At 46.7% G+C, this 27,701-nt stretch overlaps 1 protein-coding gene across 12 annotated transcripts in view; it reads left to right on the top strand.

Annotated features, from left to right (window-relative positions):
• Positions 1-27,701, top strand: part of TNRC6C (trinucleotide repeat containing adaptor 6C) — a 700,889-nt gene that overhangs the window by 345,239 nt on the left and 327,949 nt on the right. For all 12 annotated transcript variants that reach the window (XM_069200257.1, XM_069200259.1, XM_069200258.1 and 9 more), the window contains 3 exons: positions 5,735-5,815; positions 16,729-16,786; positions 17,697-17,842. In XM_069200257.1, coding sequence (XP_069056358.1) covers positions 5,735-5,815; positions 16,729-16,786; positions 17,697-17,842 — 285 coding nt within the window. The remainder of the gene's footprint in view (positions 1-5,734; positions 5,816-16,728; positions 16,787-17,696; positions 17,843-27,701) is intronic.

The following is a 27,701-nucleotide window of genomic DNA, read 5'->3' as shown; positions in this document are numbered from 1 at the left end:
AGAAGTCCAACCCTCTACCAGGCCGCAGTGTTACTTTTCTGGGAGCAAAACTGAACACGGAATCCGGCATCGCATGTCCCACGTTAGAGAGACAACAAAGGTTACTAACCCTAGGGAGTTTCATACAAAGAAGACGAAAGGTTACAGTCCGTCTCTTCAAATCACTATTGGGCATGATGTCTTCATGCATACCTCTGATCCCTCTGTGTCGGCTAAAGATGCGCCCCTTGCAGGAGCAGCTAAACCGTCAATGGCTTCAAGTATCAGGAACTTTCGAAGACCAGATACAAATTACTCCGATAATGATCAAAACTCTCAAGTGGTGGTCTCAAAAGCATCATCTCTCAATCGGTCTCTCGTTTCTTCAACAGCCAGCCCCGTGGACCATAACAGATGCCTCACTGGAAGGCTGGGGCGCAGTATTACAGGACCTGAAAATAAGTGGCAGATTGTCAACTCATCTGGCATCAAGGCATATCAATTGGCTAGAACTCAGGGCAGTGCACCTTGCTTTACAAGCGTTTCTCCCAAGAATCCATGGATCGCGAGTGGTGATAAGAACGGACAACACCACTACGATGCATTATCTCAACAAACAAGGAGGTACAAGATCTCTCACCCTCTCCAGGGAAGCCCAAGCGATCTGGAACTGGGCCTCGCAGCAAGGCGTCGCACTGTGGGCGGTGCACTTGCCGGGAATAAACAACAAAGCAGCAGATGCACTCAGCAGACAGAAATCGGAATGCCACGACTGGGAATTAGACCAGATGGTACTCACCCAGATTTTTTCCCAGTGGGGAACACCAACAGTGGATCTGTTTGCGAAGAAGGACAACGCCAAATGCCAGTTCTTCGCAAGTTGGCATCACCAAAAGGGATCTTGGGGGAATGCGTTTTCGATAGTCTGGTCAGACATCTTTGCTTACGCCTTTCCTCCCATTCCGTTGATCCCAAGGGTCCTCACGAAGATGAAAACAGAACCGTGCACTCTCATACTGATAGCCCCGTATTGGCCGCGCCAACATTGGTTCACAGAGCTCCTCATTCTCTCAGTCAAACCTCATATTCCGCTGGAACCGTTACCTCATTTACTAACAATGAACAACGGCCAAGTTCGACACCCCGATCCACAATCAATGCGGTTAGCGGCATGGCTCCTCACCACAGAGAATTTGCGCATTTAAATATCCCGCAGGACTGCAGAGATATTTTGTCACAGGCCAGAGCGGATAGCACTAACAAGGCGTATCAGTGTAAATGGAGGAGATTCTGTGCCTGGTGTCATCAACGTCAAATTGACCCTTTTCTTTCACTACCAGAAGAGATTTTGCCGTATCTCTTAGAGTTAGCTCGATCTGGCCTAGCACACTCGTCCATTAAAGTTCATGTAGCAGCCATGGCTGCATACAGACGTTCAGAGGACACACCCTCGCTCTTCTCTTCTCGGCTGATTAAGAGATTTCTAAAGGGGCTGTTCAGGGTTTACCCTCCTTTCAGACCTCCACCTCCTTCGTGGAACCTGAACATTGTTTTGGCACAACTGATGAAGCATCCTTTTGAACCGATCCACCGTGCTTCCATCAAACATTTATCGTGGAAGGTTGCCTTATTGATAGCTCTTACATCAGCTAGGCGGGTCAGTGAGGTACAAGCGCTCTCCATCCAAGAGCCATTCCTACAGTTTAAACAAGATAGACTACTAATGCGCACTAACCCGCATTTTATTCCAAAGGTTCCGTCAGACTTTCACATTAACAAACCTTTGGTCTTCAAGTCTTTTTTCCCTCATCCATCTACTCCAGCAGAGAGGGCATTACACTCTCTAGACGTGAAAAGATGCGTTCAATTTTATTTGGACAGGACAAAAGCTTTTCGACGCTCTAATCAGCTATTTGTGGCGTACAGTGCCCCTAGGAAGGGGTACCCGCTATCCAAGCAGAGTATTTCAAGATGGATCGCCTCTGCTATTCGCTTCTGCCATCAGGCAGCGGGCAAACCTTTGCAGTCATCTGTGCATGCTCACTCGACGAGAAAAGTCTCATCGTCAGCGGCACTGTTTGCCGGAGTGCCACTACAAGACATATGTAGGGCAGCAACATGGAAGAGCTGTCATACATTTACTAAGCACTATTGCTTGGAGTCCCTCTCGCACGGAGAGGTAGCAGTGGGCCAAGCGGTTCTCAGGAATCTCTTCAGGTGAAGGTGAGCCATTTCTCCTACATCCCTCCATCCTAGAAAAGGTATGCACATAAAAATAAAAAAAATGTATCTAAAGATAATGGAACACTATCATAATCCCATAGTAAGCGGGTTATCAGATATTGATCAGCTTACATTACTGTCTTATGTTTTAATACTGGTTTGTTATTTAAATTTCAGCATGTATCTTCACAGGAATATTCCTATTTATATTAGAGATAAAAACATACTGTTATTTATGTATATATATGTGTGTATAGATAGATGTGTATATATGTATATCTATATATAGATGTATATGTAGGGACATATGTCAGTACACTCATATACTTCATCACTTTATACATGATGATAAGGTTTTGTGGTCTAAGATAACCTGTTTTATTAAAAGGGTTGTCATTTTACAATGTGCATACTTATTGCTTTCTACTCTGATTCAAGCATGTGAATCTATGAAAGTTCCAATACTGGAGTAAGAAAATAAGTTACTTACCTGTAACTGTAGTTCTCCAGTATTGGAATCTTTCATAGATTCACATGCGACCCACCCACCTCCCCGGAGAAGCTCACTTCACCTCTTTCTTTCTAGTAGTACATATACTCATTGTAATATACGCACTTGTGCGTGGAAAATCTGAGGTGCTAGAGCTTCTCTCAGGAGGTTCTGAAGGGTGCTGTCGCCTGATTGGTGGAGGATCAAGTTTGGTCCTTTTCACAAAATGACTTTGATAGACTATCAAATTGAAGAGGCCTAGTGCCTTTTTCTCTTCAATATGTTTTAACATTACTTATGAAAATTTATACCGGGACTCCCATCTCGACGACGGGGAATGATTCAAGCATGTGAATCTATGAAAGATTCCAATACTGGAGAACTACAGTTGCAGGTAAGTAACTTATTTTCTCCCATCAATGGCACAACATTACATCAGATCAATGGGTGCTGTCAATTATCCACAATGGTTATTGCCTAGAACTCATCCCTACTCAAGCAAACATTCCCCGTTGCTCGCACAGGCTTTCCCTAGAACACCTCATGTTAAAACAAGAAGTACAATCACTTCTACTCAAAGGTGCAATAGAGATCGTACCTATACCTCAACAAGGGACAGGAGTATATTATCTATACTTCCTCATACCCAAAAAAAGGGTGGTCCTTTCAGACCAATCCTGGATCTCAGACCCCTCAATCAGTACACCCTCTAAGAGCATTTCCACATGGTCACTCTTCAGGATGTCATTCCCTTACTGCATAAACAGGACTACAGGACAGCATTATATCTAAAAGATTCTTACTTCCATGTTCCCGTGCAGCCAGCACATCACAAATATTTGAAATTTGTGATAGCAGGCAAGCACTACTAATTCAAAGTGTTACCCTTTGGGGTAACAGCAGCACCAAGGGTATTCACCAAATGCCTACCAGTGGTTGCAGCGTACCTCAGAAGGCAGCATACATGTTTTTCCTTATCTGGACGACTGGCGCATAAAAGCCAGCATCATTCAGACTTGTCAACAGCAAACACAATACACAATCAATACCCTACACAGTCTAGGTTTCACAATCAATTACTAAAAATTTCATCTACAACCAGCTCAAATACAACCATATCTGGGAGCAATTCTCAACACTCAGTCAGCATTAGCTTACCCAAACCCACAAAGAATTAAAGTTTTCCACAATCTCATATCTAGCTACAATACAATCAAATGTACACAGTAAAGAATGCCATGAAACTATTAGGAATTATGGCATCGTGCATAGCATTAGTACCCAGTGCATGTCTAAACATGTGACCCCTACAACAGTGTCTCTCGCAACAATGGTCTCAGGCACAATGTCAACTTCACGATCTAGTATCATTGGACCGCCAAACGTACAACTCTCTGCAATGGTGGAATCACACCAACTTATCAGAACGGCGGCCATTTCAGGACCCTGCGCCACAGACCATAATAATCACCAATTCTCAAATGACAGGTTGGGGAGCCCATCTCAACAATCTTACTATACAGTGAGAATCTGACTCATTCCAGCAAACTTACCACATAAACCACTTGGAATTGCTAGCTGTGTTCTTAGCACTCTGTTTTCCAGCCACATATCACACACAAGACAGTGTTAATAAGGACAGACAACGTGACGACAATGTATTATCTGCAAAAACAGGGGGCTACACACATCTCAATTGTCTCTTCTAGCACAGACAATTTGGAAATGGGCAATTCACAATTGCATTCAACTACTAGCAGAATATATCCCAGGGATACACAACCAACTAGCTGACCTTTAAACGAGGATGCAGCAACAAATACACAAATGGGAAATCCACCCACAAGTGATTCAACCGTACTTTCACATGTGGGGAACACCACACATAGACTTCTTTGCAACAAGCTAAAGCGCAAAATGCCCAAACTTTGCATCCAGTGACCCACAACTTCGATCCAAGGGCAATTCCCTATGGATCAGTTGAATAGGTGTATTTGCATAAGCTTTTCACCCTCTCCCTCTAATTCCATTTCTGGTCAACAAGATCTGTCACACCTCCCTCACTATGATGCTCATAGCCCCAACTTGGGCACTTCAACACTGGTACACAACGCTGTGGGATCTATCTGTAGTACCACATCACAAGCTCCCAAACACACCAGACCTATTGACTCAAAACAAAGGTCAGATCAGGCATCCCAATCCCAGTATGCGCATCCCATTGATTTGGCTCCTGAGGTCATAGTTTGGATATCTAAAGCTTCTATCAGAATGTATTGACGTTCTAAAAGAAGCGCGTAAACCTACAACTAGACAGCGCTATGCAGCTAAATGGAAACGTTTTGCATATTACTGTCAACCCAAAAACTTTGATCCACTTAAAGCATCAGTACAGGATATTGTCTGTTATTTGCTTTACTTACAAAAATCATATCTTGCATATTCACCTATTAAAATACATTTAACAGCAATATCAGCCTACCTCCAAAACAAGCAGCATACTTCTCTGTTTAGAATTCCTGTCATAAGTTTTTATGGACGTCGTTAAAAGAGTTATTCCACCTAGATCTCCACTAGCTCCTGCCTGGAATCTTAACATTGTGCTTTCAAGACTTATGGGTCCACCATTTGAACCCATGCATTTTTGCACTCTTCAGTGTCTCCCATGGAAAGTTGCTTTCCTAGTAGCAATTACTTCATAAGAAGAGTTAGTAAAATGTAAGCACTTACTTTAGAAGAACCTTTCTTCCAAATTCACAAACATAAAATAGTACTTAGACCAAATCCAAAATTCCTACCCTCCTGCAGGAAAACAATCTAACAAAGGACTCGATGCCCATGCGCACTGAGAGGAGTCGTCACTCGATCTCGTGACTCGAAAAAGCTTCTTGAAGAAAAACAACTTGTAACACTCCGAGCCTGACACTAGATGGCGGACTTATGCAAAGCATGTGAATCTGCAGCACTACATGCCACAAACAGATGCCTGCTGAGTAAGTGACATTGTCCATATATATGACTTTTCCCTTTTTGTGTCTCTAGGGCATGAAGACAACATGCAAGCCAGATGAGGCGTGGATCATGAATCGTCTTATCAAGCAGCTGACAGACATGGGCTTCCCAGTGAGTTGCTTCATTGTGAGCGAGCATGATATAGTGTCACATCACATAGAGGAAACTCTTTTTTTGAGCTCTGATGGTCGAGATCAGTGCTTGATTATATATTTTAAATGCTAGAATCCAAACTATGATTTATTAAGCAATGTCTTCCGTTCTTGCTTCATCATTTTATTACCTATTTTCTAGTGAACTTTTAGGTTTGTCAAAGCTTTTTTCAGACAAGGATTCATGAACCGGTTATGGTTAAGTACGTATGATTGACCTGTATTTTTTTGTTGTCCAGCTTTAGTGATTTGGCAGTAGCAACATCTCCAACACTGACCTGACAATGTGGAGCCCTAATGATCATAAGACTAGGGCCCAGACGCACAAAACGTTTTTCTGGTCACAAACACTCTGATTCGGAGTTTGCAACCACAAAATGCTTACTTAAACTAATATAAATTTTGGAATAAACAAACTTTTGCTGCCTCCTAAAATGCGACCCCATACTGAGTCGGTATTTGGAAGGGGCATGTTGTAGGTGTCCCCTCTAAATACCAAATCGAATGTGATGTATTTGATTGTAAAACATTGAAAAAATGAGACTCCTGAGTTACAATGGTAACTCATGTGCAAAAGGGAAGAGGTTCTACTGGGACCCATTCTCCTTTGTTAATGTTAAAACAAAAGCTTGCTTGGAAGTGGGCAGTGGACCACTGCTAATTCTCACCCATTTCTTTTTTTTTAAGTACTTTTTTTTTTTTTTTTTTAACAACCCCTTTTTCCTTTAAGAAAAGGCTGCATTAAAAAAAAAAAAAAAAGTTTATTGAAAGAGAATTGGATATGGTGGTCTGCTGATCACAACCGACCACCATCCCTGTGATAGCCATCGATCAGAGTGAGTTGTATTTAGCAAACTTTCTCGTTAATATCCATGACGTAGGTAGGATTATGACCCACTCTGAATCACAATAAATGAATGATCTATTAATACCTAGGTCAGTCCATATAATTCTTTACTGGTAGCAAATTGAGAGCTTCTTTGTGCAACCAGTAAATAGTACAAGTGGCCCTAGAACTTCTCAATCCATGGCAAAAATATGTTTGATTTTCCACAAAATTAACGTGTGTGCCACAAAGATGAGGATTTTTTGATCCTCGCCTCTTCGCCCGAATTCGCCACAAAGCCTTGGACTGGCTCACCTCCTTTCTCTCCAAAAGAACCCAAAGAGTTCGCCTCCCTCCATTCCGGTCTAAAGCCACCAAGACCATATGTGGAGTCCCCCAAGGATCCTCACTCAGCCCCACCCTCTTCAATATCTACATGGCTCCGCTCGCCAGCATTGCCCGCCCCCATAGCCTCAACATCATTTCCTACACTGACGACACCCAGCTCATCCTCTCCCTCAAGAGGAACCCCTCTACTGCCAAGAACAACCTCCACTCTGGACTCCTCGCAATTGCTAATTGGATGACAGCAAGCCACCTCAAACTGAACTCAGGAAAAACTGAGATCATCATCTTTGGACCCAACAAGACAGCATGGAATGACTCATGGTGGCCTGCCACCCTAGGACCACCCCGACACCCACGCACGTAATCTCGGCTTCATACTAGACTCGTCTCTTTCCATGACTCAGCAAGTCAGCGCCATATCATCCTCTTCCTTTAACACCCTCTGCATGCTACGCAAGACCTTCAAGTGGATTCCGATAGAAACCAGAAGAACAGTCACCCATGCCCTCATCAGCAGCAGACTGGACTGCGGTAATGCCCTCTACGCAGGGACCACAGCCAAGCTTCAGAGAAAACTCCAGCGCATCCAGAACGCCGCCACACATCTCATCCTCAACATCCCTCACCACAAGCACATCTCCACCCATCTCAGATCCCTACACTGGCTGCCCATCAACAAAAGGATCATCTTCAAAATCCTAATCCATGCTCACAAAGCCCTCCATGACACCGTACCGGCCTACCTCAATGAACGACTTAACTTCCACATCCCGACCCGCCAGCTCCACTCCACCGACCTCGCAACAGTCCCCCGCATCCAACGCACCACCTCCCGCGGCAGATCCTTATCCAACCTCACCGTCAAAACCTGGAAGTCCCTCCCCACCAACCAATGCAAGACCCAGGACCTCCTAGCCTTCAGAAAGCACCTAAAAACATGGCTCTTCGAGCAATAGTACCCCCCCTCCCCAGCGCCCTGAAACCATACCGGGTGAGTAGCGCGCTTAACAAATTGATTGATTGATTGAGAGTGGGAGATGTTAGAGCAGTGCTACATAGTTCTTAAAGGAGAGCAGGAAGGGAAGTAAGGTAAAGGGTGGTCAAAAATTCTGAAGAGAGATCTGGGAAATGTGTTAACTTCACGGGTAAGGAGTTTGTACGGGAAAGTTAAGATTCCAAAAGGTGGAGCCTGAAAATGGGGCAGGGAAGATAAATGATTGAATAAGCAAGACATTAAGGAGATAGAAAGTCAAGAACGAGGTGTCTAAGCATTCTTTTTCTATAAAGGCCAAGTGATTAACAAAATGAACCAATAAATTAATGAAACAATACTTTGGTGAACACTACTACATTTGCATATGTTTAATCAAGTACGATTTGTAAGTTCCAGAATTATTTAGAGTTCAGTTTATCAGAAATACTCTGTGACAGATTACAGTGCACTTAGATGTCGGATTGTTTTTTGCTACTCACAAAAAACCTCAGAAGTAGACGTGAAAATATATGAAAGTTACGTTATTCAAGAGTAGTTATGGAGCACAGAGTCACCACATTTGGTGATATGTCCTTGCACTGAGAAGACTGGCCTGGTTTAAGATCTAGGCAGAGAAGATCTAACTTTGTGAAAAACGGGTGCTTTTCTTTGGAGTAGCATCAGTGAAGTGTGTTCAGTCTCTTGGCAGTGAGGTAAGGGCAGCATCCACCAAAGGAAGATGTGTGGTTGTTGGGTAGATGCAGCAGGTTGTCTGAAGATTATCACAAGGTGTACCATGGTGCATGCACATGAGCTTTTTTAGGTACATGGGGTTCAGCCATTAACTTGTGCATGACAAATGCATTAGCTTTCAAAAAAGCCCACTTGGTCTTTTGGGAGTTAAGACTGGACTTGTGATCGGAAATGGAGCCACAGTGGAAGGGTCCAGGTCTATTTGGGCAGTTACTTCTTGGAAATGTCGATGCTTCCCAGAAAAATAGCATGGATGCACAAGGTAGTTACTCTAATAGCCTTTAAATAATATTTTATACAGAAAAACTATTTTCCTGCTGCTCATCAAGATTGAGAATGATCTTACAAAGTATCTTGATAAAGAAGCACCTGTAGCTGTGACTCAATTGACTTGAGGAATTAGAGAAATGGATTGATCAAAATGAAAAACATGGTTATGGAACTAATTAACAGGAGTGGGATGGGTACCCTTTTCAGTTGTCCACCATTCAGGTGAACTTGCTGAGGATCAGCTATACAACAACAAAACCTTGGTCTTAATCTGAATTAAGCATGAAAAACCTTTGTTTCTTGTGAGAAGCACTTGCCAAAGCTAGTTTGAGCTCGCCCTTTGTTAGCATAAAGCAGACAGATGATTTGTACATCGTCTGCCTAGCCCATAAAGGCAAAGACAAAAGAAACGGTGCTGTTTTTACATCATAGCCTGTATGTTTGGAGTCATTGCATTGATTGCAGTATGTCTGCAGCCATTACAACCGCATGTACGTTTTGCCACTTTTTCGGCCGAAGTCACTCCTTCACAGATACGTACTAGTAAGTACTTAAAAAAATAAAAAAAATAATAGTTCTACCTAACCATTTCCAAAAATAAGAATATATATACCTTAGATATTTTCTAAATTAAATAGTAATATAGGGATGTCATAAATTGAAATACAACTACCATTGGAAATAAAAATTAAAAATAAAAAAAATAATAAAGTAAAATGAAATAAAAAGTAAAGAATGACATCTACAAACATTTATTCACCGTTTAATAAAGACATGAGTATATACATAAAAAATAAAAAAAAGCATGTATACACATTTACGAACTATTTGCAAAAAAATCAGTTAAAACGTAGTTATGTTTATGACTCGCGCGTGCAAAACCACTGAAATTAATCAGTTATGGTAAGCGGTGCACACAACACACATCTTAGCTTGTCTCCCACCATAGTTTGCTCTTGGTAGTATTATTTACTGTTCCTTTCCAAAATGGATATTGATGTTTTTGCTTGGCAGGCAGTGTGAGTTGTGGTGTGCATTTTGTACATTGTGTACTGTAGTTGGGGAATTCCAGTAGTAAAAGGTATGTTTGCAATTAACTTCAGTTTTTTTCATAATACACTTTATTCCCAGCCCACTCTGTGCACACCGTGCACATTAGGGTTGGTTGGAGGTCAGTGGCCCCTGCAACAAACCCACCAAAGCCAGCCATCCAACCCATCCCCCCTCCCTCCACTGTGCAGAGCCAGAGGTATACCCAACAGAAGTTACTTGCAGGGATTTACCTAACCCTCCTCTAGCAGCCTGTGCTCACTGCACGTTTTTGGCTCTGGCTAATGGGAATTCCTGACCTATTTTATTAAATTTTTCTTTTCTTTTGCTATTCCTTGCATGAAAATTCAAACTTGGTTGCACATGTAAAGTAGTCAGTAGGGTCCATGGAGTTTTTTTTTTTTTTTTTTTTTTTACCTGGAAAGTGAGTAGTCCAGTTTAGGATCATATATATACATCTGGTAGAGACTTCTAGCTGCAGCTTCCTTACCTTAGAATTCCCTGGCATCAGCTTCGAATCTGGAATTTTTTCTGAGCAGTACCCTGTGCGCGCCGTCTGGCGTCGTCGTTTGGATCCAAGTGCATCGTCCAGCTCCGCGTGCGTCGTCAGTCGTTGGAGCCGTCTGACGTCACGGTTGTCTATATAGACGCCATCTCGGTGCGCATACGTCAGTTCTTTTCCTTCCATGCCGGTTACAGCGCAGTTCCGGAAAGAGCTACCCTTCTTCAGCGGTTTGTCGAGGCTTTTTTGACTGTTTAAAGTCATGTCGTCGAGAAAGACAGGGTTCAAGCCGCATGGTGTGTGTCATCGCACCATGTCGGAGACTGACCCGCACGTTTCTTTGGTGCCTGGAGAAGGACCACGATTCCACCTCGTGCTCCGACTGTCGGGCCATGGCTCCGCAGGCCTTGAGGGAGAGATCCCTCAAGCTTCTTGCGGCCCGGCATTCGTCCTCGTTCGGCGCGACTCCGCGGAGGTCACGGTCCTGCAGTAGGAGGAGGTCGCAGCACCTCTCCCGGAGCCCCAAGTCCTTTTCCTCGCATTCGCGGTCATTTGAAGGTAAGAGGAAAAGAAGAAGAAGAAGAAGAAGTAGTCCAAGCGGACTTTGTCTTCACCACGCCAGTTGGCCGACGAGGCATCTGTGGAATGTCAATGTTCCGAGCGCGGTTATGCGGAGCAGTCGCCGGGGCTGACTTTACGTCTTCCCCCCTTTCCAGGGACCGTATCGACCACCGCTGAGATAAAATAATTTTACGAGGTCATGTGTCTAGTTTGAGCGTGCTTCTCCAGTCGAGGGGTCTTCGGGGTCAGCAGAGGCCCCTTTGAATTCGGCACCGGCGGCTTCGTCCTCTGCGCCGTTGGGGACCCCAAGATCTGATATTGGATCCGGACCGGTGCCGGTTCCGACGTCGACTATTCCGCCACCGGCGCCCACCGGTGGTAGCCCCATCCTTATTCCGGATGATCCGGAGCGACGCCGTTCGACGTCGACTCAGACGGAGCCAGTTCGGCCCAGATCATTATCTGAGCATTATTTAGATCAGCCAGACGCAGGAGAGGAATGGGAGGGGTCTGAGGACCCTTTAGAATGTGGTTTACAACAGGACAGGTATGAGAATCTAGGGGAGGTCAGTGGACTGGACACGTCTCCAGATACTGGTATGCTCTCTCCTCCTAATGTGGCTACGTAGGAGGGGGGTTCATTTGCTATGGGTGGTGCGTAGGGCAGCAGTGGTCTTGGACCTAGATTTGCCTACGGTGCCAGTCAGGATGAATATCCTGACAGAAGTGCTTTAACCGAGGGTGACAACATCAGAGCCGATGTTGCCCTTCAAAGAGGCTCTTACAGACGTCCTTCTGGGTACATGGTCCAAACCCAGCACAGGGGCTCCTGTGAATAGGATGGTCGGCCGCCGCCAAGACCCGCTCCGAGCGACCCTACTTTCCTCACTCAACACCCCACTCCGGAGAGCTTGGTTGTCCAAGCCTCTACTTCCTGTGGTGCCTTCCCTTCCGCTCCCCCGGATAGGGAATCCAAGAGGCTGGACCAGCTTGGGAATAAGATGTTTTCTTCCAACAGCCTGGCATTGAGGTCCGTAAACACCTCTTGCCTATTGGCCCGTTATTCCCATACTTTATGGGATACGGTGGCACAGGTGCTGGCCAAGGTCCCGGAGGGCGTACAGGACACTCTCACCCAGGCTGTCAAGGATGGGAGAGATGCAGCCAAGTTTATGATGAGGTGTGGTTTGGACACGACCGACTCGCTGGGCAGAGCGATTTCATCGTTAGTGGCCCTACGTCGCCACGCCTGGCTGCGTTCAACTGGTTTCTCAGGGGATGTCCAGGCCATCTTGATGGACATGCCCTTTGATGACTCCTGCCTTTTTGGCGAAAAGGCAGACTCGGCACTTGAGAGGTTCAAGGATTCTCGAGCTACGGCCAGATCCTTGGGCCTTTCAGCGCCAGTATGACAGCAGTCTGTCTTTCTTCCCTTTCGAGGCTTCGGAAGGGGCGTGGTACCACGCCAGCCACAGTTTAGCCACCGTCCTCCGGCTTCACAACATCCCAGAAGAGGACGTGGTCGTGGTACCATCAGACCCAGTGGGTCTGGCCAGAGGTCGGCCACCACACAGCCCCCCTCCTCTCCACTGCGCCCAAGCCCTCCTAGTATGGTTCTGCAGGATCACGTCTGTCCAGTTGGAGGGAGGATTCATTTTCATCTCCCTCACTGGCTTTCCATCACAACAGACAAGTGGGTCCTCAGATCATACGGAAGGGCTACTCCCTTCCCTTCCAGTCTTAACCTCCTTCTATCCCTCCGACAAAGGAATGGCTGATGGAGGACCATCTGGTTTTGCTCCACGAGGAAGTTACGGCTCTCTTGGTCAAGGGAGCCATAGAAAGAGTCCTGATATCAGAAATAGGCAGTGGTTGTTATTCCCGCTGATTCCCAAAAAGAACAAAGGCCTTCGCCCTATCTTGGATTTAAGGGATGTCAATCTCTTCCTCAAGAAGTAGAAACTCAAGCTGGATGGATTTGCAGGATGCGTATTTCCACATTCCTATCCTGCCAGCCCACAGGCGTTATCTGCGGTTCAAGGCGGGCCACAAGCACTTTCAGTTTACTGTGCTTCCTTTCGGTCTCACTAGTGCCCCCTCGGGTGTTCACAAAGGTGATGGCGGTGGTGGCAGCTCATCTGCGCAGTTCAGGGATTTCATTCTTCCCTTACCTAGACGATTGGCTGCTGAAGGCTTCTACGCCCCAGGCTCTCGTCACCCACCTCCAGACGACGGCGGACCTCCTGCATTCCCCGGGGTTCACTATAAATGTGCCGAAGTCACACCCGAATCCCTCTCAGCTCACTTTCATCGGAGCTGTTCTGGACACAGTGAAGTATCGGGCTTATCCTCCCGAACAGCGGGTCCAGGATATTCAGGTTATGATACCGATGTTTCGGTCTCTATCCTGGAATTCGGTGAGACAGACTTTGAGGCTGCTGGGACTCATGGCTTCCTGCATCCTGTTGGTCAAGTATGCCAGATGGCGCATGAGGGCTCTGCAGTGGGACCTGAAGTTCCAGTGGGCACAGCATCAGGGAAATCTTACCGACGTGGTTCAGATCTCGGAGGGGACTGCAAAGGATCTGCAGTGGTGGTTAGTGAACTGCGATTGGGTCAAAGGCATTTCCTCTTCCTTCCCCAACCAGATGTCACAGTAGTGACAGATGCGTCACTTCTGGGATGGGGCGGCCATCTGGAAGAGGTGGAGGTGGAGGTCAAAGGTCACTGGTCTCCGGCGGAATCTTGGCTCCACATCAACTTGCTGGAGCTTCGGGGGATCCGACTAGCATTAAAAGCATTTCTTCCTGTTGTGAAAGGGAAGGTGGTGCAGGTGTTCACGGACAACAGTACCGCAATGTGGTACTGCAACAAGCAGGGCGGTGTGGGGTCGTGGACCCTTTGTCAAGAAGCTTTACGTCTCTGGACATGGCTGGAACATCAGGGCATGACCCTGGTAGTTCAACACCTGGCAGGTTCTCTGAACGCCAGGGTGGACGAGCTCAGCCGAAAATGCTTAGAGGATCGCGAATGGTGTCTCCATCCGGAGGTGATGCAAGGACTCTTTCAGCAGTGGGGAGAGCCTTGGTTAGATCTGTTCGCCTCCGTAGAGAACGCGCAATGTCAGCAGTTTTGCGCGTTGGAGTTTCCAAGGGGGCTATTGCTAGGCGACGCTTTTCGTTGCGAGTAGAGTTCAGGCCTCCTGTGCACCTTTCCGCTTATACCACTTCTGCCCGGAGTTCTCAAGAAAATCAAGAACAACCGGGCCTCAGTAATTCTAGTGGCTACGGATTGGGTATGGAGAGTTTGGTATCCAGTGCTCCTCAAAATGAGCATCGGTCCTCCAATCAGGCTGCCTCTTCAGGAGGATCTTCTGTCGCAGCAACAGGGGAAGGTTCTCCACCCAAACTAGTCAACTCTGCGCCTTCATGCGTGGAGATTGAGCGGCAACAGTTGATGGTTTATGACCTCCCTTCCGAGGTGTTATGTCATTCTGGCAGCCAGGCGACCCTCTACTAAGTCGATCTACGACTGCCGTTGGAAACGTTTTGTTTCATATTGTACAGAGAGGTCTATTGATCCTCTTTCTTCTTCTCTGTCTAATATACTTTTGTTTGTATTGTCTCTCGCCCAGCAGGGTTCCTCCTTAGGGACTCTCAAGGGCTATCTTGCAGCCTTATCGGCCTTTCTTCAGTTGCCCGATCAACCATCTTTGTTTAAATCACCTATAGTACAGAGATTTTTGAAAGGGCTTGTGCATTTGTTCCCCCCCTGTGCCTTTCGTTATGCCTCAGTGGGACCTTAATCTGGTTCTTACCTTCCTTATGTGTGCACCCTTCGAGCCCTTACATAACTGTCCTCTTCGGCTGCTCACTATTAAGACAGCCTTTTTGGTGGCAATTACATCTGCCAGAAGAGTGAGTGAGCTACAGGCTTTGTCATCAAAACCGCTGTATCTCACAATCTTTCCTGAAAAAGTGGTTCTCAGAACTCGTGCCTCTTTCCTCCCCAAAGTGGTGACCCCTTTCCATCTGGGTCAAGGTATCACCTTGCCCACCTTCTTTGCACCACCGCACCCCTCTAAGGAAGAGGAGCGTCTCCATCGGCTGGACCCAAAAAGAGCGTTATCGTTCTATCTTGACTTCACTAAAGAGTTCCGGGTGGACGACCAACTCTTTGTGGTGTAGGTTGGTGCAAAGAAGGGTCGGGCAGTACAGAAACGATCCATTTCGCGCTGGGTCGTTCTCTGTATAAAGATCTGCTACGCTTTGGCAACAAAGCAGCATCCTGAGGGCTTGAGAGCTCATTCTACTAAGGGGAAGGCTGCTACCACTGCATTAGCACGGGGTGTACCTGTGGTGGACATCTCTCAGGCTGCAACGTGGGCTTCCTTGCATACGTTTGCAAAGCACTACTGCCTGTATAGCCAGGGGAGAAGAGAGGGGCATTTTGCCCGTTCTGTGTTGCAGGACTTCTTGATATAAAAATCTCCTTCAGACCCACCGCCAGTGGTTATAGCTTGGGTATCTATTCTAAGGTAAGGAAGCTGCAGCTAGAAGTCTCTATCAGATGAACAAGTTACTTACCCTCTGTAACGAGGTATCTGGTAGAGACTCTGTCTAGCTGCAGATTCCTTACACCCACCCAAGCCTCCCCGCTCTGCGGATATTTTTTTATACATATATATATATATACATATACATATATATATATATGTAAAATCCATAACTGTTGGATCTTCCATGACAGCGCTTCTGGCGTGGAAATTTGTGGGAAAAGAACTGACGTACGCGCGCCGAGACGGCATCTATATAGACAACTGTGACATCCTAGACGGCTCCAACGACACGGACGATGCACGCGGAGCTGGTCGATGCACGCGGATCTGAACGACGCCGCCTGACGGCGTGCACAGGGTACTGCTCAGAAAAAATTCCAGATTCGAAGCTGACGCCAGGGAATTCTAAGGTAAGGAATCTGCAGCTAGATAGAGTCTCTACCAGATACCTCGTTACCGAAGGTAAGTAACTTGTTCGTCTCACCTTTTTTTTAGCCTCTATCCTTCTTTATGGGGTGTTACCCTAAAATACTTGCCATTTGTCATCGAAGTACTCAAATAATGCCCTGCCCCTCGGTGCTGTCTTTCCAAACAGTTTCTAAATTCAGACTTTTGACATACCTGACTCTTTTATATCTGGACAAAATAAAACCTCTCACATATCAAATATAACAAAAAGTTGTCATGCTTCAACTTCAAACCACAATAGAATAAAAATTATTTTAAAAGCCCAGAAAAAAAATCCCCAAATCATCAGACTTTTATAAGTCAATCGGAAGAAATGCCAAATTTATTGGAACTACAGCTGAAAATGCCTGGCTGGATTCAGATTTTTTTCCCTGATCATAAGTTACAAACATTACATGGTGAAACCAACACAGCTAAATGAAGACAAGAGATGAGTATAAATAGCAAGCTTCCCGTAACCTATAGATTTGCATCACTACATTTTAAAGAAGACATCTTTTATGAATTTGGTGCTGTGCACCTTCCAGCCTGCGACTAACTCTGTTCTGATTCCTTGCACTTAGAGAGATCCAGCAGAGGAGGCATTGAAGAGCAACAATATGAACTTGGACCAGGCCATGAGTAAGTGTACTGCAGATCACAGCCCTCTCTGTTCAAAAGATTTGAAGGTTATTAGTAGTAAAAAGTTGCTAAACGTTCTGATTGTGGTAAATTGCTAATTTTCATAGTGTGTTCAGATTGGCTGCTTGGGTAGTTTACCATGTTTATATCATTATCCAAAATAATTGTTTCAAGGCAGCATTGCTGGCCATACAGACTGGCACACACTTTTTCCTTATCACCATTTAAAAAAAGTGTATGTTTTGACATTGCTTTACCTAAGTTGTTTGTGCTGGTTTGCATTTGTGTGGGCTTTTCCAGTTTTCAAGACTCATGCTTGGTCTGCATGCTTCACATGATAGTTCTCATGCTTACATTTCTGGAGCGGTACTTCTCAGTTGAAAAATAAAATAAAAAGCACACTACTGCAGTGGGCTTTAGTTGAGCAGGGTGCATTACAGTGGGATATAGCGATTTACCCTTTACTGATAGCACAATTTGATATGTGATTATTCTGTATGATAGTGACTTGGTAACTAAAGCACTTTCATTCTGTTACTGTTCCTAAATGTCACTGATCTAATGAACATGTTTCAATAAAGTACATTCATTCAAATATATCTAAAATATTTAGCTTATGCACTGTTTCCTCTAGTATTTCTGAAAAGTGCTGATACTGATGCTTTGTTTCTTCTTGGTTTGCAATTTATTTGTAGGATGGATGGCTCTCCCACATGTAAAAATAAATAAATAAATACAACCTATATCAACTGGCACCTTAATGAAACACCAGAACAACCTTCTAGAGAGACATGGGTGTTGTGGTTTTCAGCGTCCCATATTAGTGGAATACAAATGTCTTAGGGCTGTATAATAGAGGTATTACTAGTAAGACCCAGATGTTCGCATATTCTGATTTCTCTCTTCTCAGGTGCTCTGCTGGAAAAGAAGGTGGAACTAGACAAGCGTGCAATGGGAATAACTGACTATAATGGGATGGTCAACAAAGCCCTTGCCTGCCGCCCGCCACCCATCTCCAAAGAGTCTTCCATGGACCGCCCCAACTTCCTTGACAAGGTAAGTTCACAGCAGATGTGTTTCCATTACCTACTATGATGGGGCAACCTAAAAGTCTCTCCAGTTTGACTTCTGCTTGTGTAGGCCAGGATGTAGCTTTAAAATAAGTAGATGTGTTTTTTTTGTGGTAGCTCGGTAAGGTGGGCAACTGCGAAACAGGATTCTTCCTCTTATTTGCACTCTCAGTATTCCACTGTTCCTTTGATGCATTTTTGTTCACGTTATACATGTGGCTGATGTGAACTCTTCCTTTTTGCCCCCATAGTGCTGAAAGGGACCTAAGGAGGGGAAAGAATGAGGGGAATAAAGGATGAACATTCGGAGTGGTATCATGCCTTATTAGGTTGTTAATGTGTTGTGAGTTGTCTGTTTTACTTGTCTGACCAGAAGAAATGGAATAACCTCTAGAGAAATGGAGATTGGGTTGGTTGGAGACAGCACTTGGGGAAAACGTGAGGTTAGGAAGTAGAAGCCATGGGTGTGTGATTGATGGTGAGATGAATCAGGATCTCACATAATTGGTAATCATGGTACCCTGATTCAGTGATACCAGGGCAGGTCAAAGGTTGCCACTCACCACAAAACCAAGGGAATCCCCACAGAAACAAGAAGTGGGCTCATAATCCTCTTAACACTGTTGAATTTGGAAATTATCATTAGTCCCACAGTTGAAGAGAAGGCTGAAACAGAGTTGTGGTGCTGTGGGAGTTAACTTCATAGAAGCTGTTGCTGGGAGGAAATTATCACCAAGCTTTGGCGTGGAATTTTTCACAACATGCTGTGATATGACATAATGACCCTAACGCTCTCCAAACCCATTCATAGACTTCCTTCAACAATATTTTTGCATTACAACACGTGACACTCCACTGTAGTCCAATGTAGCCCTTTTCTCATGGTGCCACACTGTCACAAATACTGTTAAGATATATTTGTGTTTCAAGCTGTAATACATTACAGATCCAAGAAACTATAAAGAGAGTTGAAGATTCCCAATGCACTGTGCCATTCCGGAAAACATCCTGATGTATTGTATGTCGTAAAGTTGTTTTGTATTCACCAACTCTTTCTAATTATAAGGGTAAAGAAAGAAATGAACTTTCTGTCCAGCAATTTTGAAAAAGTGTTTGATGGCATTTGTAGCTGTAGATACACATGCTCTGACATATTTCTTCCATCTGTTGTTGGGTCCGGAAAGTTGCAAGTTGTTTTTGTTCCAAAAGTCTGTTGTGTCACGGAACATAGTGACTCCTCCTCTTGCTTGCAGTGCACATAATCCTCAACTCCATGTTCAGATTGTTTTCTTCCACTGTCTAGTCGTGTTCTCTCAGAGCTCTGGTCCAAGACTGTCATAGGTCTCTTTGGTTCAGGAAAACCTCTCCAAACCCGTTGGTATTGTTTTCGATCGCGATATTCTTTATTACATTATGTTCTGGGATCAAAGGAACACTATATAAGTGACTTTTTCGAACAAGGCTGTAGGAAAATGGCCCTTGTTGCAGTTACCCCCCACTTTTTGCCCGATATTGATGCTGACTTGACTGAGAATGTGCTGGGACCCTGCTAACCAGTCCCCAGCACCAGTGTTCTTTCACTAACAATGTACCATTGTTTCCACAATTCGCACACCCCGGCACACAGATAAGTCACTTGTAAAAAGGTACCAGTGGTACCAATGGCCCTGTGACCAGGGAAGGTCCCTAAAGGCTGCGGCATGTGTTGCCACCCTAAGAGACCCCTCACCTAACACATGCACACTGCCATTGCAGATTGTGTGTGCTGGTGGGAAGAAAAAGGCAAAGTCGACATGGCATCCCCATCAGGGTGCCATGCACACAAAACAATGCCTGTGGCATAGGTAAGTCACCCCTCTAGCAGACCTTACAGCCCTAAGGCAGGGTGCACTATACCACAGGTGAGGGCATAGCTGCGTGAGCAGTATGCCACTACAGTGTCTAAGTCCATTCTTAGGCATCGTAAGTACAGTGTGGCCATCTTAAGTATGTGGTCTGGGAGTTTGTGAAAACAAACTCCCACAGTTCCATAATGACTACACTGAATACTGGGAAGCTTGGTATCAAACTTCTCAGAATAATAAACCCACACTGATGCCAGTGTTGGAACAATGCACACAGAGGGCATCTTAGAGATGCCCTCTGTATTTTACCCAATCCTTCAGTGCAGGACTAACTGGTCTGTGCCAGTCTGCCACTGAGAGCTGAGTTGCTGACCCCATGGGATTGAGGGCCTTTGTGCTGCCTGGGACCAATAAGAAAGGCTGCACTGGCTAGAGGTGGTGCACACCTCCCCCCCCCTGCAGGAACTGTGACACCTAGCAGTGAGCCTCAAAGGCCCAGGCTTCGTGTTACAATCAATCAAACAAAACTATATATAGCGCGCTACTCACCCATGAGGGTCTCAAGGTGCTTGGTGTGGGGGGCAGAGGGGGGTAGTCAGGAGGGTCACTGTTCGAACAGCCATGTTTTGAGTTTTTTTCTGAAGAGCAGGAGGTCTTTGGTTTTGCAGAGGTGGGTGGGAAGGGTGTTCCAGGTTTTGGGGGCGAGGTAGGAGAAGGACCTGCCTCCTGTGGTGGTGCGTTGGATGCGGGGGACTGTGGCTAGGGCGAGGTTGGCTGATCGGAGGATGCGGGTGGGGGTGTGAAAGTTCACTCTTTCGTTGAGGTATGTCGGCCCGGTGTGGTGGAGGGATTTGTGTGCGTGGATGAGGATCTTGAATGTGATTCTCTTGTTTATGGGGAGCCAGTGAAGGGTTTTGAGGTGTGGTGAGATTAGTTTGTGGCGGGGGAGGCCAAGGACGAGGCGCGTGGCTGTGTTCTGGATTCTCTGGAGTTTGCGTGTGAGTTTGAGTGTGGTGCCGGCGTAGAGGGCGTTGTGCCCCAGGGCACTCCAGCTAGTGGAGATGCCCAGCCCCCGGACAAAGCCCCACTTTTGGCAGTAAGATCAGAGGGATAATTAGGAAAAACAAGAAGTCACCACCTCAACCAGGACCACCCCTAAGGTGTCCAGAGCTGAAGTGACCCCCTCCTTGCAGAATCCTCCATCTTGCTTTGGAGTCTCAGAGCCACTAGGGACAGGAATGTGCTCCCCTCCCCAAAGGGAGTGGGCATCAGGAGGGTGTAGCCACCCTCAGGGACGTTAGCCATTGGCTACTGCCCTCTAACCCTAAAAACGCCCCTAAATCTTATACTTAAGGGCTCCCTGCACCCAGAGAGTAAGATTCCCGACGACTTCAAGAGAAGGAGGAGGGCTGCTTAGCTGAAACCCCAGCAGAGAAGGAAAGGAGACAACAACTGACTTGGCTTCAGCCCAACCGGCCTGTGTTCTGCTTCAAATAACCTGTAGAAGAAAGGCAGGTCCAGAGGACTGCCTGCATCACAGAGTATCAAGCACTCCCGTGGACTGCTGCCCTGTCCAAAGAAGGAAAGACGAATCCTCTTCTAAAGGACTCCCACCTCACTCCAGAAGCGTGAGTCTTAACGAGACTGTCTTCGCCCACAGCCCGAGTCCAGGTGGCCCAACTGACCAGAGAGGACCCGCAGGCGACGGCGACCAAGTGCCCACCCTGGGTTGACCCCTCCACGGAGACGCCTGCAGGAGGAATCCTGAGGACCCCCCTGACCACAATGGCCGTGAACAAAGATTACCGACGCCAAAGGACCCACTGCACCCGCAGCCCCCAGGACTTGGAGAAATCTACACCTGGTGCAGCAATGATTAACAGGCGGTCCTCTTCCCTTTCTGACGGTGGTGTGCCCGAGACACCCACCCCCCGGACCTCACCTGCAGTGCCTGAGTGACCCCCGGATTCCCCTCATAGAGTTTCATTGGAAACCCGATGCCCTGTTTGCACCCGGCTGCCTCAGTGTCGCTGCGGGTGTGCGATTGTTGCCTACTTGGGGCCCCTTCAGTGCTCCTCTAATCCCCCCCTGCTCTGCACTCCGAGCTGCGGGTACTACCTGCTGGCAGACTAAATTCCGAGTACCCCCTTTCTCCATAGGAGCCCACGTTAAATTGCTCAACTTTGACCTCTGCACCCAGCCAGCCCCGTGTTGCTGGTGGTGGGTGTTTGGGGTTGATTTGAACCTCCAGCGGCGGACTACCTATAACCCGGCGATTGGAACTGTAATTCTCTTCCAGGGGATCCTCATCAATAGTCATAAACATTGAATAATCCCGCCCTCTTGCGGGGATCCCGGAGCATACATAAAAAAACACACATGTATAAGTATGAAATATACACGAAAAATATATAGCATTTTTTGTAGACAATTTTCATACCAAATTCATGTATACATGTGTACAACAGCAATGCAGACTATATTGATAAACAGGCAAAAATGTTTTTCATATATTTTTTATTTTTTTTATAAAAACACTCCCTTTCATAATTACAAGAAGAAAAAAAACTTTCCAAAGCCCCATAGCTGGGCCCAGGGAAAGAAGCAGTAGCAACACAAGTGAAAAAAGAGAAAAAACTACATTGAAAACAATGGAGCATTATTAGCCAACAGGCTGCATGCAGGTTAACACAGCAGAACCACAAAATTTGGCACCGTGCCTTTAAGACCCTGAGCACCTCCAGTATCCCACCATGCCTCAGGGGGGAAGGAGAGGTGACAGTTGGTTCACAGTTAGGTCAGTTCTTTTTTCCGGCTTCTTCTGAGAGGATCCTGGAGCATTGAGCTCTCAATTTTTCTGAGTTTTTCACAGAAACATATTTAAAAAGTGTTTTTTCTACCTTCACTCAATGTTTTTCACCTATGTCTGAGTGAAGGGATTTTTTCCTGACTGGAAAATACCTTCTCTTTTTGTGAAGTGCCCTTCCTGTGGGAAGAAGGCCCAGTCTGATCCACACTCTCTCTGTATTGTGTGTCTGCCTCAGAGCCACTGCCCTGACACATGCAGACACTGCAAGAACATGTCAAAAAGGACTCCGAAAGACAGAGAGGAAATCAGGCTTCATGGTCTATATGAGAGGCAAAAAACTTCGTCCTCTTCACTTCCCAGGCAGTCAACAAGCCATTCTCAGGAGAGACAGGCTAGATCGACGTCAGCTGGTAAGAAGGTGCTTGTCTGTTCCCCGTCGACGTCATCGCTGCCACTGTCGCATCGTCCCAGATCGCCGTCAACGGCGACCTGACCGACGTCGATGGATATGGCTTTGAAGGTGCATAGCCATCATAAGGGCAGATCTCCAACGGCAACCCACCGATCGACGTCGACCCAGCACCGCCGTGCTCATACGCCGTCAAAGGCCTCACATCCCTCGACGGCACAGAAGACGACGTCGAGATCGCCTCAACGGCGAGAGCAGAGACTTCCGTCGTCAGCGGCTCATCACTCGACGGCAAAGCATACGACGTCGAGCAGATCACATTCAAGGGACCACCGGTCACCATTGAGGCGCTCGACATCGAGACCTGAGCAGTCCGTGGTACTCCCTTCGACGTCGGTACACCTTTCGACGTCGAGACAGGTGCTGCCTATCTCTCAAGGGGAAGAGCGTCAGCAACCACCGGCTGATAAGAACATCACTCCAACAAGCCAGTGGTCTCCATAAGGAGTGCATCGTCTAGGCGGTCGAGGGCCGCATCGTCTGAGCACATCTCGCCCATAAACCTATCGCCAAGGTGGTTGGAGAGTCTTAACAAAATGCCTGCTTTTCCAGACTCTCAATACTCGCAAATGTACTCACCATCGGCTTCTCTCCCGAGGACACCATCGCCAACAGTGCATACAGAACAGGCTCGTTCTGCGTCTCACCAGTCTGCCACTGTGCCTCGGCGCACTACAACAAGATCTAGGAGCAGGTCACAGGTCTCCTTGGTCCACATCGTCGGGGTCTTCAGTAAGAGGGTACTCCCCGACTCTGATGTATTCTCCACCAGCTAGAGTTTCCCCAGTGGACGTCATCACAACTTTCAATGAGGTGCTTCTCAGGGGAGCACAAAAGCTGAATATTGAGTTCCCGGAACCTTCAACCTCCTCGTCGATAATCTTTGAAACCCTGCAACACAGGGCGGTTTCAAAGAAATTGTTACCACTTGTGCCTGGTCTTCTCCAACCAGCCATGGAGACTTTAACACCAGCAAACCTCCGTTCAGCTCCCGCTAGGATCTTAAAGAAATACAAGGCCCCTGATCAAGATCCTTTCTTTCTCAGAGCTGATCCACCACCAGACTCAGTCATATTGGCCGTAGCCCGTAAGACGCATTCAGTGGTGTCATCCTCTACGGTTCCACCGGACAAGGAGAGTAGACACCTGGACTCTCTGGGGAGGAAGATGTGTGGCACGGCGGCGTCGATGATGAAGGTCTCCAGCGCCTCCGCACTCCTAGGCAGATATGATCGGTCACTCTGGGACTCACTGAGCAGGTTTGCAGAAAAGCTGCCTAGAGAGGAGAGACAGGATTTTCAGGAGATCCTTTAGGAGGGAAGTCTGGTGTCCAATCAGTTTATCAGTGCGGCAGCAGATGGTGCAGACTTGGCAGCACATGGTTACGCGCATGGGGTTTGTGCGAGAAGATCTTCCTGGCTAAGACTCACAGGATTAAAGCAGGAAGCGCAGCAGCGTATCTTGACTCTTCCATTTAACGGAAACTCGCTATTTGGAACCCACACGGATGAGGAGATGGCACGTATGAAGGCGGAGGTTGACACCATGAGGGCAGTGGGTTTCAAGAGGTGGAAAGACTTCAGGCGAAGGTATAGGCCTTACGACAGGCGCCCGTTCCAACAGAGGGTTCAAACCCCTCATTGGTGCCAGAGACCACAACAGAAACAAGGGCGTCCCCTCTTCCAGTCTCGCAAAGCCACAAGAAACCGAGGGTCAAGCAGACCTCAGCAGTCTATCCTAAAGCCCCCGCAAAACAATGAGGATTTGCTTCCCTTAATACCGTACACCACTACGGTTGGGGGAAGTATCACAGCGTTCATTCACGAGTGGCATGGCATAACAAAAGACAAATGGGTGCTGAACATTGTAGAGAGTGGATACTCTCTTCTTTTCCGGCAACCTCCTCCTCACTTGCCACCAACCAAATCCAGACCTGCTCACATGAGCTTATTACGCAAAGAGGTTCATGCACTGTTACAGAAAAAAGCAATAGAAAAGGTTCCAGTCGCACAAATATGAAAGGGGGTGTACTCCCGCTATTTTCTAGTAGCAAAGAAGGGTCGGGAAGGAGTTTTCAGACGGATTCTAGACTTGAGGCTGCTGAACAAATACATAAAGAAACAAAAGTTCAGGATGCTGGCTCTCCACCAGATTTTCCCTCAACTGAATCGAGGAGACTGGATGTGCTCCATAGATCTGCAAGATGCGTATTTTCATATCCCGATCATTCCCAAGTATCGGAAATTCCTACGATTTGTGATAGCCTCCCCACACTATCAGTTCAAGGTGCTTCCTTTCGGCCTAAAATCTGCCCCTCGCGCATTCTCCAAATGTGTAGCAACAGTAGCGGCGCATTTAAGGAAGCAGAAAATCTTCATTTATCCATACCTAGACGACTGGCTACTGAAAGCCTCCTCTCCGGAGCAGGCGACAAACAATCTGGACATTGTGCTCAGTGTTTTGCGATCTCTAGGTCTACAAGTCAACTTCCAAAAGTCCACCCTCATCCCAACACAAACTCTCCACTATCTGGGAGCGATACTGTATCCTTCGGAGGAACCACTGTTATCAATAAGGAGGAAGTGTCGAGACCTTCTGGGTTCCCCCGCGCCTACGGCCCGTCAGGTGACATCTCTGTTGGGCTCCATGGCCTCTTGTATTTTCATTGTCCCGAACGCCAGATTGCATATGAGGCCTCTTCAAGGGGCTGTGGAGGAAAACTGGAATCAACACACAGGCCCCTGGGAGGACAGAATGCTTCTTCCGGTAGGAGCGCGACAATCATTACGATGGTGGATGCACAGACATCACCTGTCAGTAGGAGTTCCTTTTCATCAGCCAATCCCGTCTGACACTCTGGTAACGGATGCATCGCTTCAGGGCTTGGGAGCTCATCTGAGTTCCCTTCAAGCTCAGGGCTTGTGGTCCAACAAAGAGAGGTCGTACCATAGCAACCTGCTGGAGCTCAGAGCGGTTCATCTGGCTCTCAAGTCATTTGCTCCATCGATTCAGGGAAAGTCTCTCCTGGTACAGACGGACAATACAACGACAATGTATTATCTGAACAAGCAAGGAGGGACGAGATCCCGGCCCCTGTCTCGGAAATCTCAGGCCATTTGGCATTGGCTCATAGCGAGGGGAATGTCTCTCACAGCAATTCACCTCCCAGGGCAGCCAAACGTGGAGGCGGACTTCCTAAGCCGAACCCTCGAGGACGCCCACGATTGGGTTCCTCACGACGAGGTCGTCGAAGACATCTTTGTTCAATGGGGTCAGCCTCAGTTAGATCTCTTCGCAGACGAGGTAAACAAGAAATGCCCAGACTTCGCGTCCAGGTTCTACCGTCCGGGGTCTCGAGGGAATGCCCTGTTGATCGACTGGTCAGGGATATTTCTCTACGCCTTTCCACTGATTCCCCTTATATCAGGGGTGATAAACAAACTCTACAGATCCAACACCAGAATGATTCTCATAGCCCCGCAATGGCCTCGTCAGTTCTGGTACACGGATCTCCTCAACCTATCAGAACTACAGCACAAGAGGCTGCCGTGCAGACCGGATCTCGTTTGCAGGCTGGGAGGCAGGATACTTCACCCCAACCTTCCCTCTCTGAGCTTGACGGCATGGCTCCTGAATTCCTGCAGTAGGGGCATCTGGGGCTCTCGCTGGAATGCATGAACATCTTAAAGGAGTCCAGAAGGCCTTCCACACGGCGCTCTTACACGTTCAAGTGGAAGAGATTCTACATATGGTGTCAGCAGGGTCAGAATCCTATTCTGGCTCAGGAGGAGGTCATATTGTCTTACCTGCTCCATCTGGCGAAATGGGGTCTGCAAGTGTCATCTAATAAGGTACATTTATCTGCCATTACAGCCTATTGTAAGTCACCTTCTCAGGAATCCTTTTTTACAATGCCAGTAGTCAAGGATTTCTTAGAAGGTTTGAAGAAGGTTTTTCCACCCATTCGAAAACCCTCGCCTCCATTGGAACTGAACATAGTATTATCTAGACTCATGGGCCCTCCTTTCGAGCCTATCCACAAAGCTTCTTTACAACACCTCATGTGGAAGACAGCTTTTCTCGTAGCCATTACTTTGGCGAGGAGGGTCAGTGAAATTCAGGCTTTGTCCTCCAAGTAACCGTACACGGTTTTCCATGAAAATAGAGTTGTTCTAAGAACTCATCCATCATTCTTACCGAAGGTGGTGTCGGATTTTCACATTAATCAGACTATTTCACTACCAACTTTTTTCCCCAATCCGGATACTCTGGCGGAGAAAGCTTTGCACTCCCTGGATTTGAAAAGAGTGCTAAAATTTTACTTGGATAAGACCAAATTGATTAGACGATCTCACCACCTATTTGTAAATTACGGTCATATGAGAACAGGCGATGCAGCCTCAAAACAAACCATATCTAGATGGATAGTTTCATGTATTGTTACTGCGTATCAATTGGCTAACAAACAGCTATTGGCTAGGCCTAAGGCTCATCCGACAAGAGGAAAAGCGGCTACTGCTGCCCTCCTTAATGTTCCAATCTCTGAAATCTGTAAGGCTGCTACATGGAAGTCTGTACATACATTTACTAGGCATTACTGTTTGGACTCAGATGCCAGAGCAGACGCTCAAGTTGCGCAAGCGTCTCTGAGAAATTTGTTTGCATAGTGTATATCTTTTTCCTGCACTTCTATTAGACAGTCCGCAGAGAAAAGGGATGGGCT

Source organism: Pleurodeles waltl, chromosome 7, assembly GCF_031143425.1.
Source record: "Pleurodeles waltl isolate 20211129_DDA chromosome 7, aPleWal1.hap1.20221129, whole genome shotgun sequence".
In the NCBI taxonomy this organism is placed as follows: Eukaryota; Metazoa; Chordata; class Amphibia; order Caudata; family Salamandridae; genus Pleurodeles; species Pleurodeles waltl.
This window is presented reverse-complemented; position numbering and strand designations above follow the sequence as displayed.